The 24,435-nt window shown below is 50.4% G+C and overlaps 1 protein-coding gene across 1 annotated transcript; it reads left to right on the top strand.

Annotated features, from left to right (window-relative positions):
• The first annotated feature begins 56 nt into the window (after nucleotides 1–56).
• LOC131765175 (dipeptidase 2-like) lies at nucleotides 57–23,665 on the top strand. The gene is given in 14 exon segments (XM_059078636.2): nucleotides 57–141; nucleotides 7,783–7,858; nucleotides 10,104–10,367; nucleotides 10,694–10,820; nucleotides 11,102–11,272; nucleotides 11,437–11,502; nucleotides 11,505–11,560; nucleotides 11,862–11,931; nucleotides 12,052–12,228; nucleotides 12,608–12,692; nucleotides 13,359–13,434; nucleotides 14,084–14,219; nucleotides 14,320–14,460; nucleotides 23,516–23,665. Coding segments are annotated over 14 exon segments (1,680 nt in total).
• The last annotated feature ends 770 nt before the right edge of the window (nucleotides 23,666–24,435 follow it).

Here is a 24,435-nt window from a genome sequence, read left to right as displayed (position 1 = left end):
CGCGGGGTTGAGGTTTAAGCCTCCGGGCGGGCCCGTGGGGGCGGGGCCCGCTCGCCATGCGTCCGCACGCAGCCTCGCCTCCCAAGAGGACGCGGCCTGAGGAGCAGGGACGGGAGCTTCAAGACAAGGGCAGCGCGAAAGGTAGGAGGTGTGGAGAAGTTGGGGTTTCCAAAAAGCGTTCGCTGACTCATCCACACAAAAGTGAGACCTGGTTGTATCAACATATTTTAAAAGTAGTTTAACTCCCGACAAATGTCTGTGCTCGCCCCGCCCAGGAGAGAGCGTGCACTTCGTGAGGGACACAGGAAAGGCTTAGTGAACGTCTGCCTGTGGTCCCTTACCTGGTGCACGGGTGTGTGAATTTCTGCGGAGAGCTCTCAGTTTCTGTAGTTTCTGCTGACTTGACATGGTGGTTGGCAAATGGTGACGTGTTCCATGCATTCAGGACATGATCGTGGTTACTAATAATCACTTTGTTTTGTATTGACACCTCCACACAGAATTTACTACTGAATATCCACTTTACAGAAGAGAAACTGAGGCGTAGGAAGTGAAGTGATTGAGGAAGAGGAAGGACTCAGACAATTGGTGTTAGTAAATTAACCCTGCAAAGGAGGCCGTTAGCCTGCGGTTGCTCTAGTGATGCGGCCGCCTACGTAAACCAACCAAAATCTAAGCCTGTCAATGCCTCAGGGTGACGAACACCACCGAGGACAACCAGCCACACACCACCAACTAGGCTTTAAAGCTATAGCAAGTCAGTCATTTCCTTGCTTTGTTTCTGCCCTTTTATAATAAAAAAATCTCTGCAGCTCCTGTGTCTGGAGTGCTCCTCACCACTTCTGCTTTGGTGGTGCCTGAATTGAATCTATTTTTATGCACATAAAGTGTTAAAATTTAAAATATGCCTCAGTTTGTCTTTTAACATTGGCCAAGGACGTTGGATTTGTATCCAGTTTCTAGAACAGTGGTCGTCCTCTGGTCAGGCCTTAGGCGTTACGTGTACAACGTTCCTCTTCTACCACCACCTTCTGGATACCTCCACCCACTACCAGCTCCTGCGCATCAGATCCCCTAGATGTGGTCAGCAATGGCTTTTACATGCAGCGTGCTCACATTATAACATTGCAGACACTCCTCCGTCTTCCAGCCAGCGTGTGAAGTGAACCATTACCGTTCCTGTTGAAGAGCCTGCTGTAACCACTTTCCTAAACACAGCCACTCCCCAGCTGACCCTGGGTAACCACTCTTCTGAACTTGGTCTCCATCACTGCCATGGATGTCTTTCTATTTAGGCTACATTTTTAAGTATTCTTAAACCACATATAGTATTCTACTACGTTTTCTCTTGTTACTTGCTTTATTTAGTGTTATCTTTGCTTGGTTCATCTATGCTGGCACGTAAAGATCTATGTAGTTCATGTACTTTCCTCACTATGTAGGATTCCCATGTAGGGAAATACAGTAATGTATATGTGTATTTTCCTGTTGATGGACGTTTAAATTGTTTCCAATTTTCAGTATGATTTGTTTGAAAAAAATTTTATATAATTTTTAAAGGTTACTTTTTACATTTACAGTTATTGCAAAATTTTGGCTATATTCCCTGTGTTGTACAATACATCCTTGAGCCTATCGTACACCCAGTAGTTTCTCTCTCTCACTTCCCCAACCCAGTATTGCCCCCTCCTCCCCCTCCACACTGGCAACCATGAGTTTGTTCTCTATATCTGTGAGTCTCCTTCTTTTTTATTATATTCAGTAGTTTTGTGTATTTTTTAGATTCCATATATAGGAGATATCCTACAGTATTTGTTTTTGTTTGACTTATTTCACTTAGCATAATGCCCTCCAAGTCCATCTATTTTGCTGCAAATGGCAAACTTTCTTTTTTTATGGCTGCGTAGTATGCCATTGGTTATATGTACCACATCTTCTTTATCCATTCATCTCTTGATGACACTTAGGTTACTTCCATATCTTGGCAATTGTAAAGACTGCTGTTGCGAACACTGGGGTGCATGCTTCTTTTCAAATTAGTGTTTTTGTTTTTTTCGGATACATACCCAGGAGTGGAGTTGTGGGGTCAGGTGGTAGTTCTATTTTTAGTTTTTTGAGAACCCTCCATACATTTTCCACAGTGGCTGCACCAATTTACATTCCTACCAACTGTACCAGCATTCCCTTTTCTCTACCTCCTTGCCCACATTTGTTGTTTGTGCTCTTCTTGATGAAAGCCATTCCGACAGGAGTGAGATGATACCTCAGTGTAGTTTTGACTTGCATTTTCTTGATGATTGTCAGTGTCGAGCATCTTTTCATGTGCCTGTTGGCCATCTGCATTTCCTCTTTGGAAAAATTTCAATTCAGTTCTTCTGCCCATGTTTTAATCAGGTTGTTAGTTTTTTTGATGTTGAGTTTTATGAGCTGTTTCGATATGTTGGCTAGTAATCCCTTATTGGTCCTATCCATTGCAAATATTTTCTCCCATTCAGTAGGTTGTCTTTTCATTTTGTTGATTGTTTCCTTTGCTTGCAAAAGCTTTTAAGTTTCATTTGTTTATTTTTGCTTTTATTTCCTTTACTTGCAGAGATGGATCCAAAAAAATATTGCTGTGGTTTATGTCAAAGAGTGTTCTGCCTATGCTGTCTTCTAGGAGTTTTATACTATCCAGTCTTACATTTAGCTCTTTAATCCATTTTGAGTTTATTTTTGTATATGGTGTTAGCGAATGTCCTCATTTCATTCTTTTACATGTAGCTGTCCAGTTTTCCCAACACCACTTATTGAAGGGACTGTCTTTTATTCATTGCATAATCTTGCCCTCTTTGTCGTATATTGGTATAAGTGTGTGGGTTTACCTCTGTGCTTTCTGTTCTGTTCCATTGATCTATATGTCTATTTTTGTGCCAGGACTATACTCTTTTGATAACTGTAGCTTTGTAGTATAGTCTGGAGTCAGACAGCATGGTTCCTCCAGCTCTGTTCTTCTTTCTCAAGATTGCTTTAGCTATTCGGCATCTTTGTTTCTTCCATACACATTCAAAAAATTTTTTGTTCTACTTCTGTGAAAACTGCCATTGGCATTTTGATAAGGATTGCATTGAATCTGTAGATTGCCTTGGGTACCACGGTCATGTTAACAGTATTGATTCTTCCAATCCAAGAACATAGAATGTCTTTCCATCTGTTTGTGTTACCTTCAATTTCTTTTATGAGTGTCTTATAGTTTTTGGAGTTCAGGTCTTTTGCCTCCTTAGGCAGGTTTTCTCCTAGGTATTTTATTCTTGTTGATACAATGGTAAGTGGGATTGTTTCCTTAATTTCTCTTTCTGATAGTTCATTGTTAGTGTATAGAATTTCCACAGAGTTCTGAGTGTTCATTTTGTATCCTGCAATTTGACCAAATTCATTGTTGAGCTCTAGTAGTTTTCTGGTGGCTTTTTGGGATTTTCTTTGTGTAGTATCATGGCATCTGCAAATAAGGACAGTTTTACTTCTTCCTTTCCAATTTGGATTCCTTTTCTTTTTCTTCTCTGATTGCTGCAGCTGGGACTTCCAAAACTATGTTGAATGTAAGTGGTGAGAGTGGGAATCCTTGTCAGTGTGATTTCTGTGTCACTACATCCATTTTTTTTAGTCTCCAGCATCATTAAATGTAGTCGTCTCCTGTCTAATTAAAGCTCCCTCTTCTGCGTTTTTCATCAAGCCACTTGATTTTTTTATCCCCCTCGACTTCCTTCTTCTCAGTCTCACTCTTGGGTGTCTCTTGCTTACCCAGTTTCAGTGTAGGTGTTCTTTAGGTTCCCATCCTCAGCGTCCACACCTTTGGACATTTCACAGGTTCTCTGGGTGATCTTATTTCCTGTTCAGGCTTAACTTCCCCCTCAGGGTGATGTCTTGTAACAAAGATAACTCTCTCCATACATCAAACTGCCGCCTGGAAAGCTGCATATTTCTCATTGTCCTCAGCATCAGATCTGTGTTCCTTAGCTTGGCATATAAGCTCCTTCACGATTGGACTACCTCTTTTGTCTTCCTTCTGGCTACATTGCTTCCTGAATGTCTTCTCTAGGCATGTGGACCAGCTTGTAGTGTCTGATGTTCTATCATTCCTGCCCTGGCCTTTACAGATGCTGCTTCTTTACTTAAGACCCTCCTCTTCTGCGTGCTCTTCAGTGAGCTGACATCCGCTTGTTTCCCAGCCTCAGGTTGGGGGCCAGCTTCGCTGGGAGGCATTCTTTCCCTAACCCTCATCTCTCCTCCCCTGCTTGTTTAGTGCCTCACTACTCTGCTCCCTGACATCCCTGTATCATAATACTTACTGTCTCCAGTATTAAGCATCTTTTAAGATAGTTTTCCTTCCGTAGACTATAAGCCCTTTGAAGGCAGGCACCATGTCTCATTCATCCTTATATTCCCTATGCCTAGCACAGTGTTGGTACAGGAAGTGCTGATTAATGACTCCTGGAACTTTCTCGTCTATTCTCCATATGAGTCATTACAAGCACCTTGTGGCTACTGCCCACACATGAAGCTCAGGGAAGCTTTATCATATTAATTCATCATGTAACAGATTAACTTAAAATGTGTTTTCCTCAAGCTTCCCTATTTTCTGGCTGGCAGTCAGGGCTTGCCTGATGATCTCTTCCCTCCTTACATTTAATTATGTCTGAATAGTGGCTTTGGTTCTCTTTTCAGCATCTGGTGTGTTCTAGCTTCCCTGAACATGGTGAGCAAAAGCTGCCTCCCCACAGCACCTCTGGGACCCTCTGACAAGCCAGGTGCATGCCTGGCCCAAGACAAGATGCCTGGGCTTCCCTGCCGATACCTGAGCTGGGAGGGACATGGCTACTGGGCAGCACAAGACACGGGCTCTTCTCCTTCTGGGCTCTGGTGAGTGTAAGTTTGACTAGAATACAGCTTATCATTTTACCCCTGATGCCCTGTAGTTGACTGCTGGTCCATCACGACATTATCTCCAGACTGCCAAGCCATTTTACCTTCCCATGGAACCTCACTGCAGATGCATTCTGCTCATCTCTAACATTCATCTTCTCTGGACCTGCTTTCAGAGCAATGTGGTTTGTTAGATCCAGTCACAGAGCTATGTCAACAACATAGGCTGTCTTATTCTAAGTGACATGTGGTCCCCATTTCTTTTTTCTACTCCCTTACTTATGGCTGTTAACAATGACTCTTTCTCCACTCTTTTCATGTCCCACTAGACTCTGTTGTGTGTCCTTGCTCTCTCACCTGAAGAGGATACCTCTTATTTCACCAAGAAAGTAAGGTTTCAGACACAAACTTCCTCATCTTCTTTCTGCTGACTCTGGCTGCCTTCCAATCCCTGTTCCATGACACAGACACCACCATCTCCTCTTCAAATCCTTCTGTGACTTTCCATTGCTCTTAGGATAAAAACAAACCTCCTCACAGTGGTCTAAAGTGGGGAGTCACAGGCTGGCTTCCGGTGCAGAACTGTTGTCGTTCTGTAAGATAAGGAGCTTGCTTCAGAATGTAACTCATATGTCCACTAGATATACTGTTTAGTTTAACAGGCAAGACTTTCTTGATGAAAGAAACAGTGTGTTGACTTGCATTCTAGAGCAAGCTTCTCATCTGGCACCCTGGGTGCGCTAGTCTGCAGGGCAGGGCATCCCCTGGGCAGGATGGAGCATGATCTCTGCAGCCTCGTCTTGCACCTCCTTCCTTTCGTTCTCAATCATCCAGCCCATAGTGGCCTCCTTTCAGGCCTGGATACTCACAACGGCACATTGCCCATGCTGCCCCTCTGCATGATATGTCCTTCTGTTTAGTTTGCAACTGATTAATGCCTCCTCATCCTTGTCATCTCTTCTCATGTGTCACTTTGTCAAGAAAGTATCCCCTTACCTACTCAAGTCATCACATCCCCCTACCGTAGCTCACATAACAACAGGTACCTCTCGCTTATAGCCTTCATCACATTTCACATCCAGTTTTAGATAGGTGTTTACCATATGGTCTGTGAGGAACAGATCATGACTGTCTTGGTTCTTCTTGATTCCCAGCGACTAGCACAGTTACTGACACCCTGTGTTAAATGGAGAAATGAATGTATCCAATCAAGGACCAAGCCCTGACAGTTTTTCTTTATAGTGTCTCTCATACTCCTCCCTTCCATCTGTGTTGCCATTACTCCAGTTTTACCATTTATTATTTTACACCTGGATTACGATGATTGCTTCGGAGAATAGCATGTCTTCCTATCTTCCTCCCTAAAACCTCTCCTACACCTCCCAAGGTTCTTGGGTTATGCCTTTGCCCTCTTCCAAACCGTCCGTGGCACCCATTGTCAACACAATACAGCCAAACTCTCAAAGATTGACATTCAATACCCTCCATAATTTGGCTTTAAGTTTCTAGACTTAAAAAAAATAACTGGATCTAATTATCTCTGCATCTTTGCTCCCTTTCATATCTACCTATGACATTAATTTTTTTTTTCTACTCAATCTATTTTACACCTCCTTCTCTGGGAAGACTTCACTGACAATCCAAGCAATTTCTGGATCCCTTCTCTCCCCTGAACTTGTAAACAGTTTAACAAGACATATGTGGAACTGACATAGGCATCTACATCTTATCTCCCTCTCTGGTATCTAACCATCCTGACAATGGGGGTACACCTCTGTGTTGTGTGCAGGTCTCAGCACAGTATTAATCTTGCCTCTGAAGCCAATCTCAGGATGTGGGTCTCTCTTGCCCTCCTGCGGTCCCTGGGGCTGTGCCAGTACACTGGCACACCCCACGTGGGTTGTCTTCTAGACTAGGGCATGGGTGGGGAGGCCCAGGTGTGAGGGGCCAGGCAGAGTACCTCTGCCTCCACTCTGCTCTCCTCCACAAAACCGCCCCTGCTCCTGAAGCCTGCCCCTCAACTCACAGGTTCCTTATATGACCTCACTGGCTAGTGATGACCTCATAGGCCTTCTCACAGTTTCCATGGCAGGGTAACTATGCAAATGTGCTGCCCTCAGAGAAACTTCCCTACCAGTTCTCCAATAGATACCAATCTCTTTGGTTGTCTGAGAGAGAATAAATGACCAGATCTTCTACATTTACTCTAACCTGTCCTATGTTCCCTGGCTGGGCAGTGCAGGAGGTACACCGAGACCGGGCATCTGTACAAGAGGCATGGTGTACACACAACCTCACCGGGCTGCCACATGTTCCTGTGGGGCTTGCCCAGCCCATACACCTGAGCACTTTCCCAGCTGTAACTAACACCAGTGACCTGGGACACCTTCAAGGACCCACAGTGCTCACTGCTGAGGACAAGTGAAAGGTCATCCCTGGACAAGTGTGCGGGAAGGTTCTGATCTTTATCAAAGGAGCCTTCCCCTTTGGGCTACAGGATGCTTCCATTCACACCCTTTCCTGATTGGCCTCTTAGCAAAAGACAAGTGCATTTTCGTTGGCAAATGGTAAATGGAGCAGTTTCAGGAAGAGGGCCACTCTTGAACCACACCTTGAAACTCAGGCACAGCTGTGCTATCATGTAGACTTCTGTATCGCTCCCCTCAGACACATCCCATACTGAGCAGCTGAGTACTAGGGGAGTGCGTGGTGCCATATTGATGGGAGGACCGGAAGAACCAAGGGTGGGTGATGAAGTGCTAGTGAGACTGGAGGGCTGAGGAGATGGTGTCCCAGGAGGCTGGGTTGATGTGAGCCGAGACTTGGTACCCAGAACCCGGTTCTGAGTCTTCTGCCTCAGTATTCGGCCTTGTTCTACTCTAGATACAAGTATCCGAGGGCTAGAGTTCAGTGTGGCTGAGACAGGCAGTATAAATGGGGCCCAGGAGCGGAGCCCAACGTGGGAGGGGTTCTTAACCAAGTTAGATTAGAGTATTCTCTTCCAAGCCTTGACAGGCATTTGCATGAAAGCCTCAGAAGTGACAGGCTGCAAGAAATGTTTTCTCTGTTGTGGAAGGGAGAGATGGAGAGGATCACGAGCGCGATGACTCTCGGGCTCTACCGTTTTCCCTGGAAACGGTCAAGAGACTTCCTCATCGGCTGCAGCCGTAGGCTCTAGGAATTGCTCTTGCAGCCAGTGTCCCTTCTCTAGGGACTCCTAGAGGTGATGGGCCAAGGCTGTGTTTGGGATGTCAAGTAGATTAAAGTCTTCAGCCAGAAACTGGGAGAGACTTGAGAGAGGGAAATTCTGGCAGGAGACTGTGTACAGCAGAAGGGACTGATCACTTTTGATTTTCTTTGCAGCAGCAGCGGCTCCCGTTTCTCCTCATACAGCTGGTCACTACCACGTCCTCAACCGAGGGTGTGGAGAAAAGCAGGTGGGCTGGCATGGGGAGACATACTGCCTGGTTGGTGGCTACCGGGCCTACGGGGATGTTCCTTTGACCACGCCAGCAAAGGCCGAAGCAGAGAAGCCAGTCCCCAGACGTGCTCCCAAGAGAAAGCACGCTCCAGAAGAGTCGGGCAAAGATCTTCGTTGTTCCAGACCCCAAATCCGGCGATTGTAGCATGGTGCCAGGAGGCGGACTCCACAGAATCTTGCTGGCTGAGCCATTCTCAAGAGAGGGCCATGGCAAAGCTCACAAGGTTACCACCCGCCCCCCCACCCCCCATTTCCGGCTCCTCGAAGCAAGAACAGGATGGAGAGTCAAGCAGCACGCACCCTGCCCCGAGGTTCACATGCTCCTTTATTCCCAGCCGCTTCTGTCCCCAGTGGCGTCCCCTACTGCTCAACAAAATGTTTTTCTGTAACAGATTTCTAGGGTCACCACAGCTCAGACTTAGGTCACTACCCCTGTGCTAGGCACTCCTGCCACCCGGGAAAGGTTCCAAAGGTGGAACAGCTCCAGGGGGTGCCAGGGATCAGAGCAAAAACTTGAGAGGCTGGGGATGAAGGAGTTTGGGCACAGTCCCTAAAGCATCTCAGTGGTTGAGCTTCTGTGAGAAAGCACATCCCCACTGTGTGGGGAGGTGGTGGGGGGAAGGGGTCCCTAGAGGAGGCAGCTAGGGGGAGGCCTGAGGCTGGAAATGGGGAATGGCGTGCGGCCTCTGAGCGAGCACAGGCACTTAGCCCTTGAGGTTTCTGGGAAAGCTAGAGCCACAAGGGCCACGAGAGAAGGCAAGTGGAGCAGCAGAAGCCAGGTGCCAGATCTCTCCTCAGAACCTATACTTCTCCACGAGGCCGGGCCTTCCACGCTGAGGTAGGAGCGATCCTGGCCAGAAGGACAGCCAGCAGCAGCTCTGGGAGGAAGGGTGCTGCACTGGGGGCTCTGCTGCCATGGAAATGACTTCATTTCCTTCCACTCAAATACCGTACGGACTGGGTTCCTGCTCTGGTGAGTACAAGGGTCGCTGACTCTCCCCAGAAGCTTGTTCAGTTCACATCCCCAAAGTCCCTCTATTCGGGCCCTGGGGAGGTGTAGCAACTCCTGAGGGCGCTCTTTCCTGAGGCTGGCTGACCGAAGTGGGGGAGGTTCCTGATAGGTCCCAGGTGCTGGTTGAAGTCCCCGGAGAATGGTCATGCAGGCTGGGGAGTCAGGTAGGTGGAGAGAGAAGGCTGGGGGCAGAGGGCCCCTTCCTGAATCCAGAGCTCACAAGGTTACCCCCCACCATTTCCAGAAACTATCTCTTCCCCCATACCAGCCCCAATGGCCCGGTACTGCGAAACCGGGAGCCCAGAGCACTTGTGGCCACAGAGACACTCGCACGCAGCCCTCGGCGTGGGCGGGGCCTGCTGCAGGCAGATGGGGTCGAGGTGTGCTCCCGGGAGGCCTCGGGCTGAAGGTGGCCCCCTGAGAGAAGCACCCCAGCTTGACAGGAAGTTTAGAGGCGGGGGAGAGCAACCTAGGGCGCGCCCTCGGAGCAGTGGGAGTGGGAAGAGGGCCGGGGGCAGAGGGCACCCGCGATGGGAGGCCAGTGGGCTCTCAGCAGAGGCCAGCTGAGCCCGCAGGACCTGCCTCTGAGCAGGGGCAGGGAGGGAAGTGCCACCCTGTGGCTGCTGGGCTTCGCGGATTGCGGCTCTCCGCACACGGGTCGCAGGATACTGTGACTCTCTATCCCCTCCTTCACCCTGTCCCCCTCGCGAGGCCGTGCCGCTGGGTGGCCTGTGTCGATGGGCAGAACCCCATCTCCTGCTCCTCTCAGAACGGCCTCTGCCTGCCTGCCTGCCTGGCCTTGCACAGCTTGCGGCCCGGGGGCCTCGAAGGTCCCCGCGCACTCAGCCAGCGGCCTCTGCTGGGTCTGCTGCTGCAGCCAGTAACCCGGGAGCACACCACGCCAGGCACCTCCAGCACCCCAAGTCCGCGGGAGTGCACGTGGGCCCTGATGCGGGACTTCCCGCTTGGGGACGGGTGGCTGCAGTGTGTGAGGGCTGCTGGGGGCCGGTGGGGTCCTAGCCCGGCACTGGGCAGGAGAGGAGGTCCGGAGCATGCAGAGCTAGTGGGGAGGCTCCCTCACACCACCCCTGGATGTCCTCTCCATCATCTAGGGATGCCCTTCCCCTTCTCTGTCATCCCCTCCCTCGTGGGAACCCCTCAGCCCAGGCCTCAGCTGCTCCTAGTATAGTCTGTGTGACAGTGTGAGGTGGGGCACCTCTAGGCTGCCCCAGGCCAGGCAATGTGTCCTGCCTGATCCCAAGACCTAAGGAGCCCACCCATTTGCCTTGACCTCCCTCCAGCCACAGCGACATACCCCTGGCCCTGAGGCAGTTTCGCCACAATGGACTCCAGGATGTTCATCTGTGCAATTGCAGCCATGGCCGGACCCTCATGGACAGGCTGAAAGATGGTCTCCTGGGTGCCCAGGTACCAAAGGGACACACAAGGTGCCACCATGGCTGCTGGGGAATGTGGAGTATTTTGGGGGCCTCAGAGACCACAGGTTAGTCACATTGGAACTAAGTTACCATAGTGACCTAAAAAGTGCCATGCCATGGATGCTGGGGGCTACAGGGGTCTCAGTGAGCCAACCTGACGGGCATCCAAGTACCACAGAAAACGCATTACATGTGACTTCTGGGCACAGTGAGTGCTGTGCCAGCTGAGGAGGCGATGAGAAGCCCAGGAGTTCCAAAGCCCAAACCAAGCCCTGGCCGGAATTCCCTCAATTCTCGTCAGCCTACATCCCATGCCAGACCCACCAACGGGATGCTGTGTGCCTCACCCTGGAGCAAATTGACCTCATCTGCCTCACGTGTGCCTCCTATTCTGAGCTGGAGCTTGTGACCTCAGTTAAAGGTAGACGGGGGACTTCCCTGGTAGTCCAGAGGTTGAGACTCCACGCTTCGCATGGCCAAAAAACAAAAACAAAAAAAGGTGAACAGACTGGTGGTGGTAGGTGTTAGGGACTTCAGTAAGCTACCCCTGCCTCTGAAAATGATCATCTGACCTACCTGCCCCCAGATTTCAACAATACTGGAAGTTGGATGGCCTCATTGGTGTGGAGGGCGGCCACTCACTGGACAGTAGCCTCTCCACCTTGCGTACCCCTTCTACGCACTGGGTGTGCGCTACGTGACACTCACCCACACCTGCAATGCGCCCTGGCGAGCACAGTGCAGATGGTAAGGGCCCAGTGAGGCAGGGATCTGCCCAAGATCACGCTGGGGCCCAAAGCAAGTTTACCCCTGGGATCTGGCCCTGAACCTGGGCTGGGGAGGGGAAGGGGGGCTTGCAGAACAAGACTGAATCCCCAGAAGGGCCCTCCTACTGCCAGGCACAGCCCAGTTTGGGTCCCTCCTCTTGCACCAGGGAGTTACACGTGTAGACGGTTCGACAGAATCCCTTTCTAGGCTCTTGTAGCCAAGTCATGGCCACCAGGCAGACTGCCTCCTGGCCATCCTGCAGGGCACAGAGCTCAACAAAGGGTATCCACCCCTTCTACAGCAATGTCAGTCGGCTGCCCGGCTTTGGCCAGGTAAGGACCCGGGTTCCATACCCTGCCCCACATGAATGTACAGCCCCGCCTGTTCCCTACTGATAAATGCACACAAGATAAATGCAGCCCTGATGCCCTCTCCCCATCCTGTCCCTGCAGAAGGTGGTGGCAGAAATGAACCGCCTAGGCACGATGGTGGCCTTGTCCCATGTCTCGGATGCTGTGGCACGGCGAGCCCTAGAAGTGTCACAGTCACCTGTCATCTGCTCCCACTCAGCTGCCCGGGGTGTGTGCAAGAACACTCGGAATGTTCCTGATGGTATCCTGCAGCTCCTGGTGAGAGACTGCCCTGGCCCTCAAACCTAAGGCAAGAGGTTCAAACCAGGAGCCCTTGAACCTGAGCCTCTTCTCCCTCAATTTCCTCAAACCCCAGGTTAAATATCTTCTGCCCCCAAAATCCCCGGTCCATAGCCCCTGAACTGTTGAACCCTAGGTGGGGGTCGAGGTGCTAAGATACTCCTCCAAACCTGGAAACCCAGGGCCAAGACACCACCCAGATCAGGGCTGCAGCTCCTCCATTCACACAAACCCAGAGAGGAGATGACTCTGACCTCAAAGCCAGGGCTGAACACCTTCCTCACAGGGGCCGACAGAGTGAACAGGCAGGTGGCTGTGCTGGGGGCCAAGCTAATTGTCCACCGGTCCGCCCCTGCAGAAGAAGAACGGTGGCATTGTGATGGTGTCCTTGTCCATGCGGGTGCTGCAGTGCAACCCGTTAGCCAACGTGTCCGCTGTGGCAGGTAAGCCTCACCCTGGGCTCTCTGAAAACTCTGATTTGGAGCTGAAGCTGGCTCCAAATCTGGGGAGGACTTCAGAAGAGCCCCAGTGGTTTGACACACCTGTTGGCAATAGGTGCAGCTCCCCAAAACCCAATAACGGACATTACACAGCACCTTGGTGCCATGTGGAACTGGAGCCACGGAATCAAAACTGCCATACTGATGGCTATCAGGGAGGCTGTCAGACACAGAGCCAGTGCTGCCCAACTGTGCCTCTGCAGGGGCTCCTAAAGGACACTGCCCCTACCTCTGGCCAAGGGACTGGACAGCTCCTTAGGTCTCTGGGCTCTTCAGCATTTGTACTCTTGTTCCTCTCTCATCCTCCACACCCGGGGAAAGGAGCCCCCACAGCTTCTCAAGGAGACTGGGAGGCAGGGTGAATCTTGGGTGGGAAATGGCCCAAACAGGGGGCTCTGGGGTCCACTCCAAATCTGAAGTCCAGTCTAGAGCCAGCTGGATTCACTTCACATCAAACCTCAGGGCCCTCCAGTTGGTACTCTTGGTGCCAGGTCATGAAGGAACTGGCCTGTTTGGCCTACAGGCTGCAAAAAGGGGAATCAACAGAGGCCAGTCACCACCACCACCCCTGCCCTGGAAGCCCCACACTGCTGACTTTCCATTCTTCAGATCACTTCAACCACATCAGGGCAGTCACTGGATGCAAGTTCATCGGGACTGGTGGAGATTATGACGGGGCTGGCCGGTGAGGGCTTCCCCGTGGCTTGTCTCGGGCTGGCTGGGTAGCAGTGGGGCTTTCACAGCCACCGTGCCCACCACACCGTGGTCCTCATGGCCTGGACCATAGCCTCAGGTGTGCTGGCCCAACTGGTATCTCCCCTCTCCCAGGGTCTGCTTCCTGGGCTCTCCCGTCTGTTTGACCCTCCTCTAGGTCATCATATTTGTCGAAAACACCACACAGAGCTCATCTGCCCAGCATCTGCACCCATCCAGTGCCAGCAGACCCACGGCCTCTGAGCAGACTCTTAGCAAGGTCTGGGCTGGGCTGACCATCTTCTCTGCCTGCAGTTGGGTCTGTGCATGCAGGGGGGTCAACCCAGTTCTTAAAGAGCTTTTCTTCTCTTTGTAAGTGAAGGCAAAAATTGCATTCAGTGAAAGGCATATATCTTAACAATACAATTCAATGACTTTGGGTGAATAGTTGAGGCGCTTTGGGGGTCTTCCTCTGAAGGATGAAGAGCAGGAGTGAATCATTTACTCTCTCCAAGTCTCCATTTTCCATATCTGACCAGGGCTGGGGTTCAGTGGACCCTGGACACATGGGGCTTTGGTTCTGACTCAGGACCAGGGAACAGGTCTGAGGCCCTATAGCTGCCTGGCTGGCGGCCACACAGGTTCCCACAGGCGCTGGAGGACGTGTTCATATACCCGGTACTGACAGAGGAGTTGCTGGGGCGTGGCTGGAGTGAGGAAGAGCTCTGGGGTGTGCTTCGAGGAAACGTGCGGCGGGTCTTCAGACAGGTGGAACAGGTATGCTGGGCTGGGCAAAAGAGTAGCTCTGAGCAGGTGGTCTGTGCACGTGTACGCAGGGGTGCTGTGAGAGGTGCTGCCCGCTGACTGCCTCCTCCAGGTACGGGAGGAGAACGAGGGACAGAGTCCCTTGGAGGACGAGTTCCCAGATGAGTAGCTGGGCAGCTCTTGCCGTTCCGTCCTCCCACGTCTGCATCAGAGACAGGACCTGGCTCCAGACCAGAAACTAACCAGAGCTGCAGTTCGTGGGAATCCCATTTTGTCACCTAAGCGGTCATTCTCAAACTCTTGCTGCCACATGGGCCCAGGCCTCACAGTTATTTCTGCCTTCCCTGTGCTCATTGTTTGGCTTTGGTGATCCAGTGATTCCTGCCAGATGTCACTTTGACAGCCACAGAGACCACACAAAGTTTCCTTGAATGCGAGCACAAACACTTCCTGAAAATAAATGCTTTAGAAGCGGAATCAGCACGAGTGTCCTTCTTCGTGGTGGGGTCTGTGGTGCAGGCTCCCAATACTGGGGTTTGGTGGGGGACCCCACAGTTTACACACCGAATACTCAAGGAAGACCAGTTGGCAGTGGCCTGAGGAAACCCAGGTGGCTTGGCTCAGCACTGGAGGAAGACAGTGGGTGGCTCTGGCTGCGGGAGGGTGGACCTACTTGGTTCCCTCTGTGTAGCTCACCTCCATCCACATCCTGACCCACTGAGTACCACCTGGGGATCTTTCAGGGAATTCTGGTTCACATGCCCAAGAAGAGAACATGCCTAGATCACAAATGATCTTTGGACCTATTTCGACAGAGCCCACAATCTCAGGCTACTTAATGGGCCATAGACCTCCAATGGCTAGACTGCTCTGGATGTGGGCACACCTCCTCCCCTGTTCCTCAGGGACTTCCTCTCTAATCGCTTCAGGCTACTTAGACAACCACCCCATCTTCCCCCAGTTCATTAATGATAAAAGAACCTGCACTGGGGCTTCCCTGGTGGTGCAGTGGTTGAGGGTCTGCCTGCCGATGCAGGGGACGCGGGTTCGTGCCCCGGTCCGGGAGGATCCCACGTGCCGCAGAGCGGCTAGGCCCGTGAGCTATGGCCGCTGGGCATGCGTGTCCGGAGCCTGTGCTCCGCAATGGGAGAGGCCACAGCAGTGAGAGGCCCGCATAACAAACAAAACAAAACAAAACAAAACAAAACAAAAAATAACAACTGCACTAATTAGAGCCAAAACTGAGTTAATACATTGAGTTAATAATGACAGGTAGGGCTTCCCTGGTGGCGCAGTGGTTAAGAACCCACCTGCCAAAGCAGGTGACACGGGTTCGAGCCCTGGTCCGGGAAGATCCAACATGCCGCGAAGCAACTACGCCCGTGCACCACAACTACTGAGCCCACGTGCTGCAACTACCGAAGCCCATGCGCCTAGACAAGGGCCTTACACAGTATCTAAAGCCATGACAAGAAGAAACTAGGGGCCATGGGCAGAGACAGACAGGCTCCGACAGGCTCCAATCCCTATGACATTCCAAGGTGATCACATTGTAAGGGCTCGAGCACAAGAAAGCAGCCACTAACCAGCTACCCTGTCTCAAATATTTGGAGAAAGTCAATGCAAATACATACCTATGTATTATTCTTTTCCGATAACTCTTTCAGTGTATCCCTTCGGGCTTTGTGCAAAGCGATTCTTTGTTTTGTACCTGAAAAATGAGCAGCACATGTCAACGAATGAAACATGTCAGAGCAGACCTCCAAGGAGCTCTGCAGCTCACGAACCAGGAGCTCCGAGGTCTGGGAAAGAATCGTAAAAGTAGTGTAGAATCACAATATCTTTTTTTTTTTGTTTTCGGTGGTACGCGGGCTTCTCACTGTTGTGGCCTCTCCCGTTGCGGAGCACAGGCTCCGGACGCGCAGGCTCAGTGGCCATGGCTCACGGGCCCAGCCGCTCTGTGGCATGTGGGATCTTCCCGGACCGGGGCACGAACCCGTGTCCCCTGCATTGGCAGGCGGATTCTCAACCACTACGCCACCAGGGAAGCCCGAATCACAATATCTTAAGAGCATCCTTTATATCAGCCCCCCTCTATCATATCACCGATCAGTGGGCATCAACCTATACAGGAACATTGCAGTGACAGACAACCCGGTACCCTCTAGACAGATCTAGGCATTGCTCGTTGCTACAGCAGTCTATATCAAATTCAGAATGACTCCCTGGCACGCATCAGTCCCAGTCTGCCTTCTGGCATGGTACACCCCAAGGCACACCTCATCTCTTTTCCATCTCGTCCTCAGACCCTGAATGGCCTTGAACAACGCTCTGCGGGCTTTGTTAGCTCTTCACGATAGGAGCCAGTGAAGGCTTTTAAGGAGAGGAGTGGCATGACTGATCACATTCCCCATGATCACGGTGACTGCTGGATGAAAAACAGACTGTGGGGGCCACGGTAGACACAGGCAGATCAGTTAGAAGAAGGCTCTTCAGTCACCGATGTCAGAGATGATGGTGGCTCAGGACGGAGAGATAGTAGGGGAGGTAGTGAGAAGTGGTCACATTCTAAAGATAATTTGAAGGTAGAGCAACAGGAGTAAAACGAAGAAAATCAAAATCCCATGTCCCAGAGATAACTGTTACTTTATTTATTCTAAGCAAACATGGTCCCCTCTAAAAACCACAAAGCTTGCCAAGGATGCTCTTCTCAGAGGTACTAACTTTTTACTCCTCAGCCTACTCCGGCCTGGCCTCCCCCACCGCCACTCTCCCAAAACTGCTCTGATTAAAGTCACCAATTATCTCGAAGTTGCTCAACCTACGAGACAATGACCTGTCTGTCCTCAATCTTGTTTGGCTGGGAGCACATGGCATGGTTGAGCCTCCCCTCTTCCTTGATCTCTCTCTTCCCTGGGTTCGTCGACCACACACTCTTCCAGTTTATCTCCCTACCCCTGCTTTTCAGTCTCTTTTGCTGGTTTCACCTCCTCCCCTCACATGTTGAGGGTGCACCTTAGCCGAGGACCCTCTTCCCTTCTAATTTCACACATCCTCCCTCACAAATTTATTCACTCCCATGGTTTAAAATATTAGCGATGATCATCTCCAAAGGCATCCCAACCTCACACCAACTGTGCAAAACACATGCCCACTCGGATGACTTAAGGGCATCTTCTACTCAACATGTAGTAAACAAAGCCTTGATCTTCCTTCCTAAGCCTTGTCCTCTGTCTCCAATTATGGATTCAACAGACACTTACTGAGCCCCTAAGATATGCCAAGCACTGGTAGGCACTAGAGATAAAATGATGAGGCAGGAGGGAAAGGTTCAGGAGAACAGAGGGTTATAGAAAAGGCACTTAAAAATATGTGAGAAATTCAAACTGTGTATGGTGCTAGGAAGGAGCAGTTATGTAAGGCTGTGGGAGTCTACGTCAGCAGGAAAGAGACGGATGCGGCTTGAGGAGGGCCTCCCTTAAGAAATAAACTCTGGGGACTACCCTGGTGGTGCAGTGGTACAGAATCCGCCTGCCAACACTATTTACGGTGGCCAGGACAGGGAAGCAACCGAAGTGTCCATCGAGAGACGAACAGATAAAGAAGATGTGGCACATATATACAACGGACTCTTACTCCACCATAAAAGGAAATGAAACTGAGTTATTTGTAGTGAGGTGGATAGACCCAGAGTCTGTCATACAGAGTGAAGTAAGTCAGAAAAAGAAAAACTAATATCGTATGCTAACACATGTATATGGAATCTTAAAAAGAAAAAAAAAGGTTCTGTTGAACCCAGGGGCAGGGCAGGAATAAAGACGCAGACGTAGAGAATGGACTTGAGGACACGGAGAGGGGGAAGGGTAAGCTGGGACGAAGTAAAACAGTAGCATTGACATATATACAATACCAAATGTAAAACAGCTAGCTAGTGGGAAGCAGCTGCACAGCACAGGGAGATCAGATCAGTGCCTTGTGACCACCTAGAGGGGTGGGATCAGGCGGGTGGGAGGGAGATGCAAGAGGGAGGGGATATGGGGATATAGGCATGCATATAGCTGATTCACTTTGTTATACAGCAGAAACTGACACACCGTTGTAAAGCAATTATATTCCAATAGAGATGTTTAAAAACAAAAACAAAAAAGGAAGCTGCCTGCCAAGGCAGGGGACATGGGTTTGCTCCCTGGTCTGGGAAGATCCCACATGCCGCAGAGCAACTAAGCCCGCGAGCCACCACTACCGAGCCCATGCGCCACGACTACTGAAGTCCACGCGCATAGAACCCGTGCTCCACAACATGAGAAGCCACTGCACTGAGAAGCCCGTGCACCGCAATGAAGAGCAGCCCCTGCTCGCCACAACTACAGAAAGCACACGCGTGGCAACGAAGACCCAACGCAACCAAAAATAAATAAATAATCAATTAATTAAAACTTATATTAAAAAAAGAAAGAAAAGAAAGAAAAAAATCTCTGCTGGGAATTCCCCGGTGGTCCGGTGGTCTAGTGGTTAGGACCCCGTGCCTCCACTTCAGGGGGCCAGGGTTCAATCCCTCGTTGGGGAACTGAGATTCTGCAAGCTGGCATCGCAGCCCAAATAAAAATGAAATAAAATAAAATTAAACAAGAAAGAATCTCTGATTCAAGGTCTAAAGGGTGAGAAAGTGTTTATCACGCCAATATGTGAGGAGAAAATTTTTCCCATTTCAGTAAGTAGCACCTCCATTTAACAATTACACACCCTTAACCCACATTCCCCACATCCAATTCATCACTAACTACTATTCACCTCCAAGCCATCACAAACCTTCCAAATTCGACTCTAACCTGCCTGCTTTACTCTATCTCCAAGGCCACCACTGTGCACAAAGCCAGTCTCCTAATGAGTCTCCCCAAATCCAGTCCTGCCCCCTCCTAGCCATTCTCTTACACTAGCCCGTATGGTGTCTGAAAAAGGCATCTCTGCCAACCCCACTTCTCTCTTTATACCCTGCAATGGCTTCCCACCAAGTTTAGGATAAATCCCAAACAGTTGATGGACTGCAGGCTGAAAGACAAGAAGGAGGTAGGGAGGGTGTCAGGTTAGAAAGAGGGATGAAGGGTCTAGGCAAACAGCGAAAAGGGCTGAAAAGAAAATGATCAGCACTTGTACAACAGTCCTGATGCAGGCAGGAAAGAAAATGCAGGAAGAGTGAAGGAATACCAATAGCCACTTTTGATTTCTGCAATGCCTTTGCAATTCCCAAAGTGCTTCATTTATAACTGTGATTCTCAAACCTAGCTGTACATTAGAATCATCTGGGGACATTTGAAAAACTACCAATGACCAAGCCTCACCCCAACCCAACTAAATAAGAATATACACTTCACTGTATTAAATTTTATTTCCTGCCCCCAAACATCCATTAAGCCCCCGGGAGAAGGATAAAGGGATGTGACTAGCAATAGAGAGAACTTTTGTTCACAAGGGCCATGGCAAGCTTAGGCACTTTTGGTGAAATGTCTCTGGGAAGTACTGGCAGAGGAATAAAGTCAAACTGACACAGAAGTATTGCTTGCTGTGCATTTCCAGGCTCTGCCTTCTTTCTCATCTCTTGGTGGCAGGTGGAGGAAGAGGAGAAAAGATTAAACTTTTTTATAAACCGGCAGGATAAGTTTATAGCATCCTCTCACTATCTCTGCATAGGTTCTAGTCTGTGCAGCACTATAGAAGCTTTGCCCAAAGTAATGAACAGTTGAAAGTCAAATGTAATACTTCATCAGACGACTTAAAAATGCTTGCACACTGGAAAGGATTAAGTTGAAGAGAACAGAAATGGACCCAGAGCAAATTTGCCAAAAGAGAATATTGTGCTAAATGTACAGCCATAGCTCTTTTCCATATGAAGAAACAGTCAGAAGGAGAAAAGAACTTGGTCAAAACGACACAAGTAAGTAGGACAGAATCTGAGCTGTCTGTCCTAAGGGTTGTGTTCTTTAACCACCAGGCTAGCTTTTCTCAAATCTGATTCATGCATAGAATAATTATACCCCTCTGTTTGCCTTCAATATTCCCTGTTCATATGTATGCCTCCTGCAGTTTTAAATATTGCCCACTTTGACTCCCCAAAGCAACCCAGAAGACACAATAATTTGGTCACTCTATCCATGGACCAGTGTGGTGGGACTGCCCAGGAAGCTTATTAAAAGTGCAGCTTGGGGCTTCCCTAGTGGCGCGGCGGTTGAGAGTCCGCCTGCCGATGCAGGGGACACGGGTTCATGCCCCGGTCCGGGAAGATCCCACATGCCGCGGGGTGGCTGGGCCCGTGAGCCACGGCCGCTGAGCCTGCGCGTCCGGAGCCTGTGCTTCGCAACGGGAGAGGCCACAACAGTGAGAGGCCCACGTACCACACACACACACACACAAAGTTGCAGCTTCCTGAGCCCTACTCCACATCTAGATAAGTTTTCTGAGGGTTGTCTCAAGAATCCATGTACAAGTCTTTTTAAGTGCTTTTGCGGAACTCCCCAGGTGAGTCTCTCACTCTCCTAAGTTAAGAAACCGTTTATTCGGCCTCCCCCAGATGCCCAGCCAGGTCCTGTTAAGGTTGGAGTCCCCGCACCACATCACAGGGATGCTCCCAGCCAAGTCATCTCTGGAGCCTTGGAGAATCTGAATGGTCTCATGCTGGCCCACCTGCCACGACAAACCTCCTCCAGAGCATTCCCCTTCACACTTCACCTTCTACCACTCCCAAAGGCAGTCTGCTCCAATGAGGCCTGACTTTGTCTGTCCTAACGGGCACCCGCTGATTCAAGCACTTTAGGAGAACAAGGTGCTGTGCTTCTCAACCAGGGTGGCCCGACCTCTAAAATGGTAGTCCAAGCAGTCTCTACCTCCCGGGCAAACCCCCTGTGCAACAGGCCCAGTAAACGAATGTGCCGTGCGGGCTTTTGCAAGGTCGGCAACAGGGAGTCCCCTCCTGAAGAAGGTTCTCTCACACTGCCACACTTTCAACGGCTGCCCCAAATGGGGTTCCCTCCTGTGGGCCTGACCAGGCCAAGGGCAGAGTTGTCTCTTTCCTTCTCCGAGTCGGACCAAACCGTCTCAGTGACACCTCTTCGCGGTGTTGACCACATCTTTCACGGGGGCTGCTGCTGAGCCCTTTATCTCATCCTTTCACGAGGAGAGAGAGAGGACTCTAGTGATTTTTACTTCTAGGGGAGAGGGGAGTGTCATGACTATGCTGCCATTTCCTGTGATGTCCTTGTGTCAAGAACTCGCTTCGAATTTCGTATTAAAATGGGCCCACCATTCCCACTTGGTGAGGTCATTCAGCACCCCCATTTTGCACCTTTGACGTCTCTCTCAGTCAACACTTGGAAATGTTTCAAACGGCATGAGCTTGTCCTCACGTTCCTATCAGCTGTAAATCCGGGGCCCCAACCTGAACCTAACCATCGAGCACAACACCTCTCCACTACCTGTGTAACACTGGGCAGGCCCCTTCACCTCTGGGTCTTCTTGAGGCCTCAGGCATGAAAATGGCAGGGTGCTATGAACTTATATTTGGGGCAGGACAAGGTCGAGAAGAGTGTGTCTTTGCTTTTACTCTTCCAAGCTGGAATGCCTTCCCTCTCCTCCCCATGGGTCCAAACGTCACTTGTCCTTCAGGCCCACTGCCGAGGAGCCTTCCCTGATTCCCCAGTCCACACAAATCTCTGCCTCTTAGGGTCAGGGCCGTACAACCTAGCTGTCTCTTTCAACGTTCATTTTGCCTCTCAAGCCAATCTCAGGATGTGGGTCTCTCTTGCCCTCCCGTGGCCCCTGGGGCTGTTCCAGCCCACCGGCACGCCCCACGTGGGGTGTCGACTACAGCAGGGCATGGGTGGGGAGGCCCAGGTGTGAGGGGCCAGGCAGAGTGCCTCTGCCTCCACCCTGCTCTCCTCCACAGAACTGCCCCTCCTCCTCAAGCCTGCCCCTCAAGTCGACAGTTCCTTATATGACCTCACCGGAATTCCACAGATTCCACGGCAGTTTAACTGTGGAAACATGCTCCCCTCAGAGAAACTTCCCTGCCGGTTCTTCACCAGATACCATTCTCTTTGGTGGCCTGAGAGAGGATGTCTTACCAGATCCTCTATATCTACTGAAACCTGTGCTCTGTTCCCTGGCTGGGCAGTGCACGAGGTACACCCAGACCGGGCATCTGTGCAAGAGGCGTGGGGTACACACAACCTCACCGGGCTGCCACGTGTGTCTGTGGGTCTTGCCCAGTACGTACACCTGAGTGCTTTCCCAGATGTACGTGATACCAGTGACCTGAGACACCTTCAGGATCCCACCGTGCTCACTGCTGAGGATGAGAGAAAGCTCATCCCTGGACTAGTGTGCAGGAAGCTCCTGATCTTTATAAAGGGAGCCTAACGCCTTGGGCTACAGGATGCTTCCATTCACACCCTTTCCTGATTGGCCCCTTAGCAAAAGACAAGGGCATTTTTTGTTGGCAGATGGTAAATGGAGCAGTCTGAGGAAGAGGGCCACTCTGGAACCGCACCTTCAAACCCAGGCACCTCTGTGCTCTCATGTAGACGACATCTATATACGGGTCCCCTCAGACACATCCCATACGGAGCTGCTGAGTACTAGGGGAGAGGGTGGTGCCCTCTTCGTGGGAAGGCCGGAAGAACCAAGGGGGGTGATGAAGTGCTAGTGAGACTGGAGGGCTGAGGAGATGGTGTCCCAGGAGGCTGGGTTGATGTGAGCCGAGACTTGGTACCCAGAACCCGGTTCTGAGTCTCCGGATCACTCTGCCTCAGTATTCGGCCTTGTTCTACTCTAGATACAAGTATCCGAGGGCTAGAGTTCAGTGTGGCTGAGACAGGCAGTATAAATGGGGCCCAGGAGCAGAGCCCAACGTGGGAGGGGTTCTTAACCAAGTTAGATGAGAGTATTCTCTTCCAAGCCTTGACAGGCATTTGCATGAAAGCCTCAGAAGTGACAGGCTGCAAGAAATGTTTTCTCTGTTGTGGAAGGGAGAGATGGAGAGGATCATGAGCGCGATGACTCTCGGGCTCTACCGTTTTCCCTGGAAACGGTCAAGAGACTTCCTCATCGGCTGCAGCCGTAGGCTCTAGGAATTGCTCTTGCAGCCAGTGTCCCTTCTCTAGGGACTCCTAGAGGTGATGGGCCAAGGCTGTGTTTGGGTTGTCAAGTAGATTAAAGGTCTTCAGCCAGAAACTGGGAGAGACTTGAGAGAGGGAGATGCTGGCAGGAGACTGTGCACAGCAGAAGTGACTGATCACTTCTGATTTTCTTTGCTGCAGCAGCGGCGGCTCCCGGTTCTCCTCCGACACCTGGTCACTGCCACGTCCTCTACCGAGGGTATGGAGAAACGCAAGTGGGCTCCAGTAACTCCGTGGGAGTCTCTGTCAGCAGGGAAGAGACTGATGGGGCTTGAGGAGGGCCTCCCTTAAGAAATAGTCTCTGGGGACTTCCCTGGTGGCTCAGTGGGTCACAATCCGCCTGCCAGCACTACTTACAATAGCCAGGACATGGAAACCACCTAAGTGTCCATCTACCAACGAATAGATAACGGAGATGTGGCACATACATACAAAAGAATATTACTCAGCCATAAAAGAAATGAAACTGACCTATTTGTAGTGCGGTGGGGTGGATATATCTAGAGTTTGTCATACAGAGTGAAGTAAGTCAGAAAGAAAAAAACAAATACCATACGCTACCACATATATATGGAATCTATTTTATAAAAAGGTTCTCATGAACCTACAGGCAGGGCAAGAATAAAGACGCAGATAGAGAATGAACTTGAGGACACGGGGAGGGGGAAAGGTAAGCTGGGACGAAATAAGAGAGTAGCATTGACATATATACAATACCAAATGTAAAATAGCTAGCTAGTGGGAAGCAGCTGCATAGCACAGGGAGTTCAGCTCAGTGCCTTGCGACCACCTAGAGGGGTGGGATCAGGAGGGTGGGAGGGAAATGCAAGAGGGAGGGGATATGGGTATACAGGTATGCATATAGCTGATTCACTCTGTTACACAGCAGAAACTAACACACCACTGTAAAGCAATTATACTCCAACAAAGATGTTTAAAAACAAAAAATCAATCCGCCTGCCAATGCTGACGACATGGGTTTGCTCCCTGGTCCGGGAAAATCCCACATGCCGCGGAGCAACTAAGCCTGCGAGCCACCACTACTGAGCCCATGCGCCACA

Source organism: Kogia breviceps, chromosome 11 (genome assembly GCF_026419965.1).
Source record: "Kogia breviceps isolate mKogBre1 chromosome 11, mKogBre1 haplotype 1, whole genome shotgun sequence".
Lineage (NCBI taxonomy): Eukaryota > Metazoa > Chordata > Mammalia > Artiodactyla > Physeteridae > Kogia > Kogia breviceps.
This window is presented reverse-complemented; position numbering and strand designations above follow the sequence as displayed.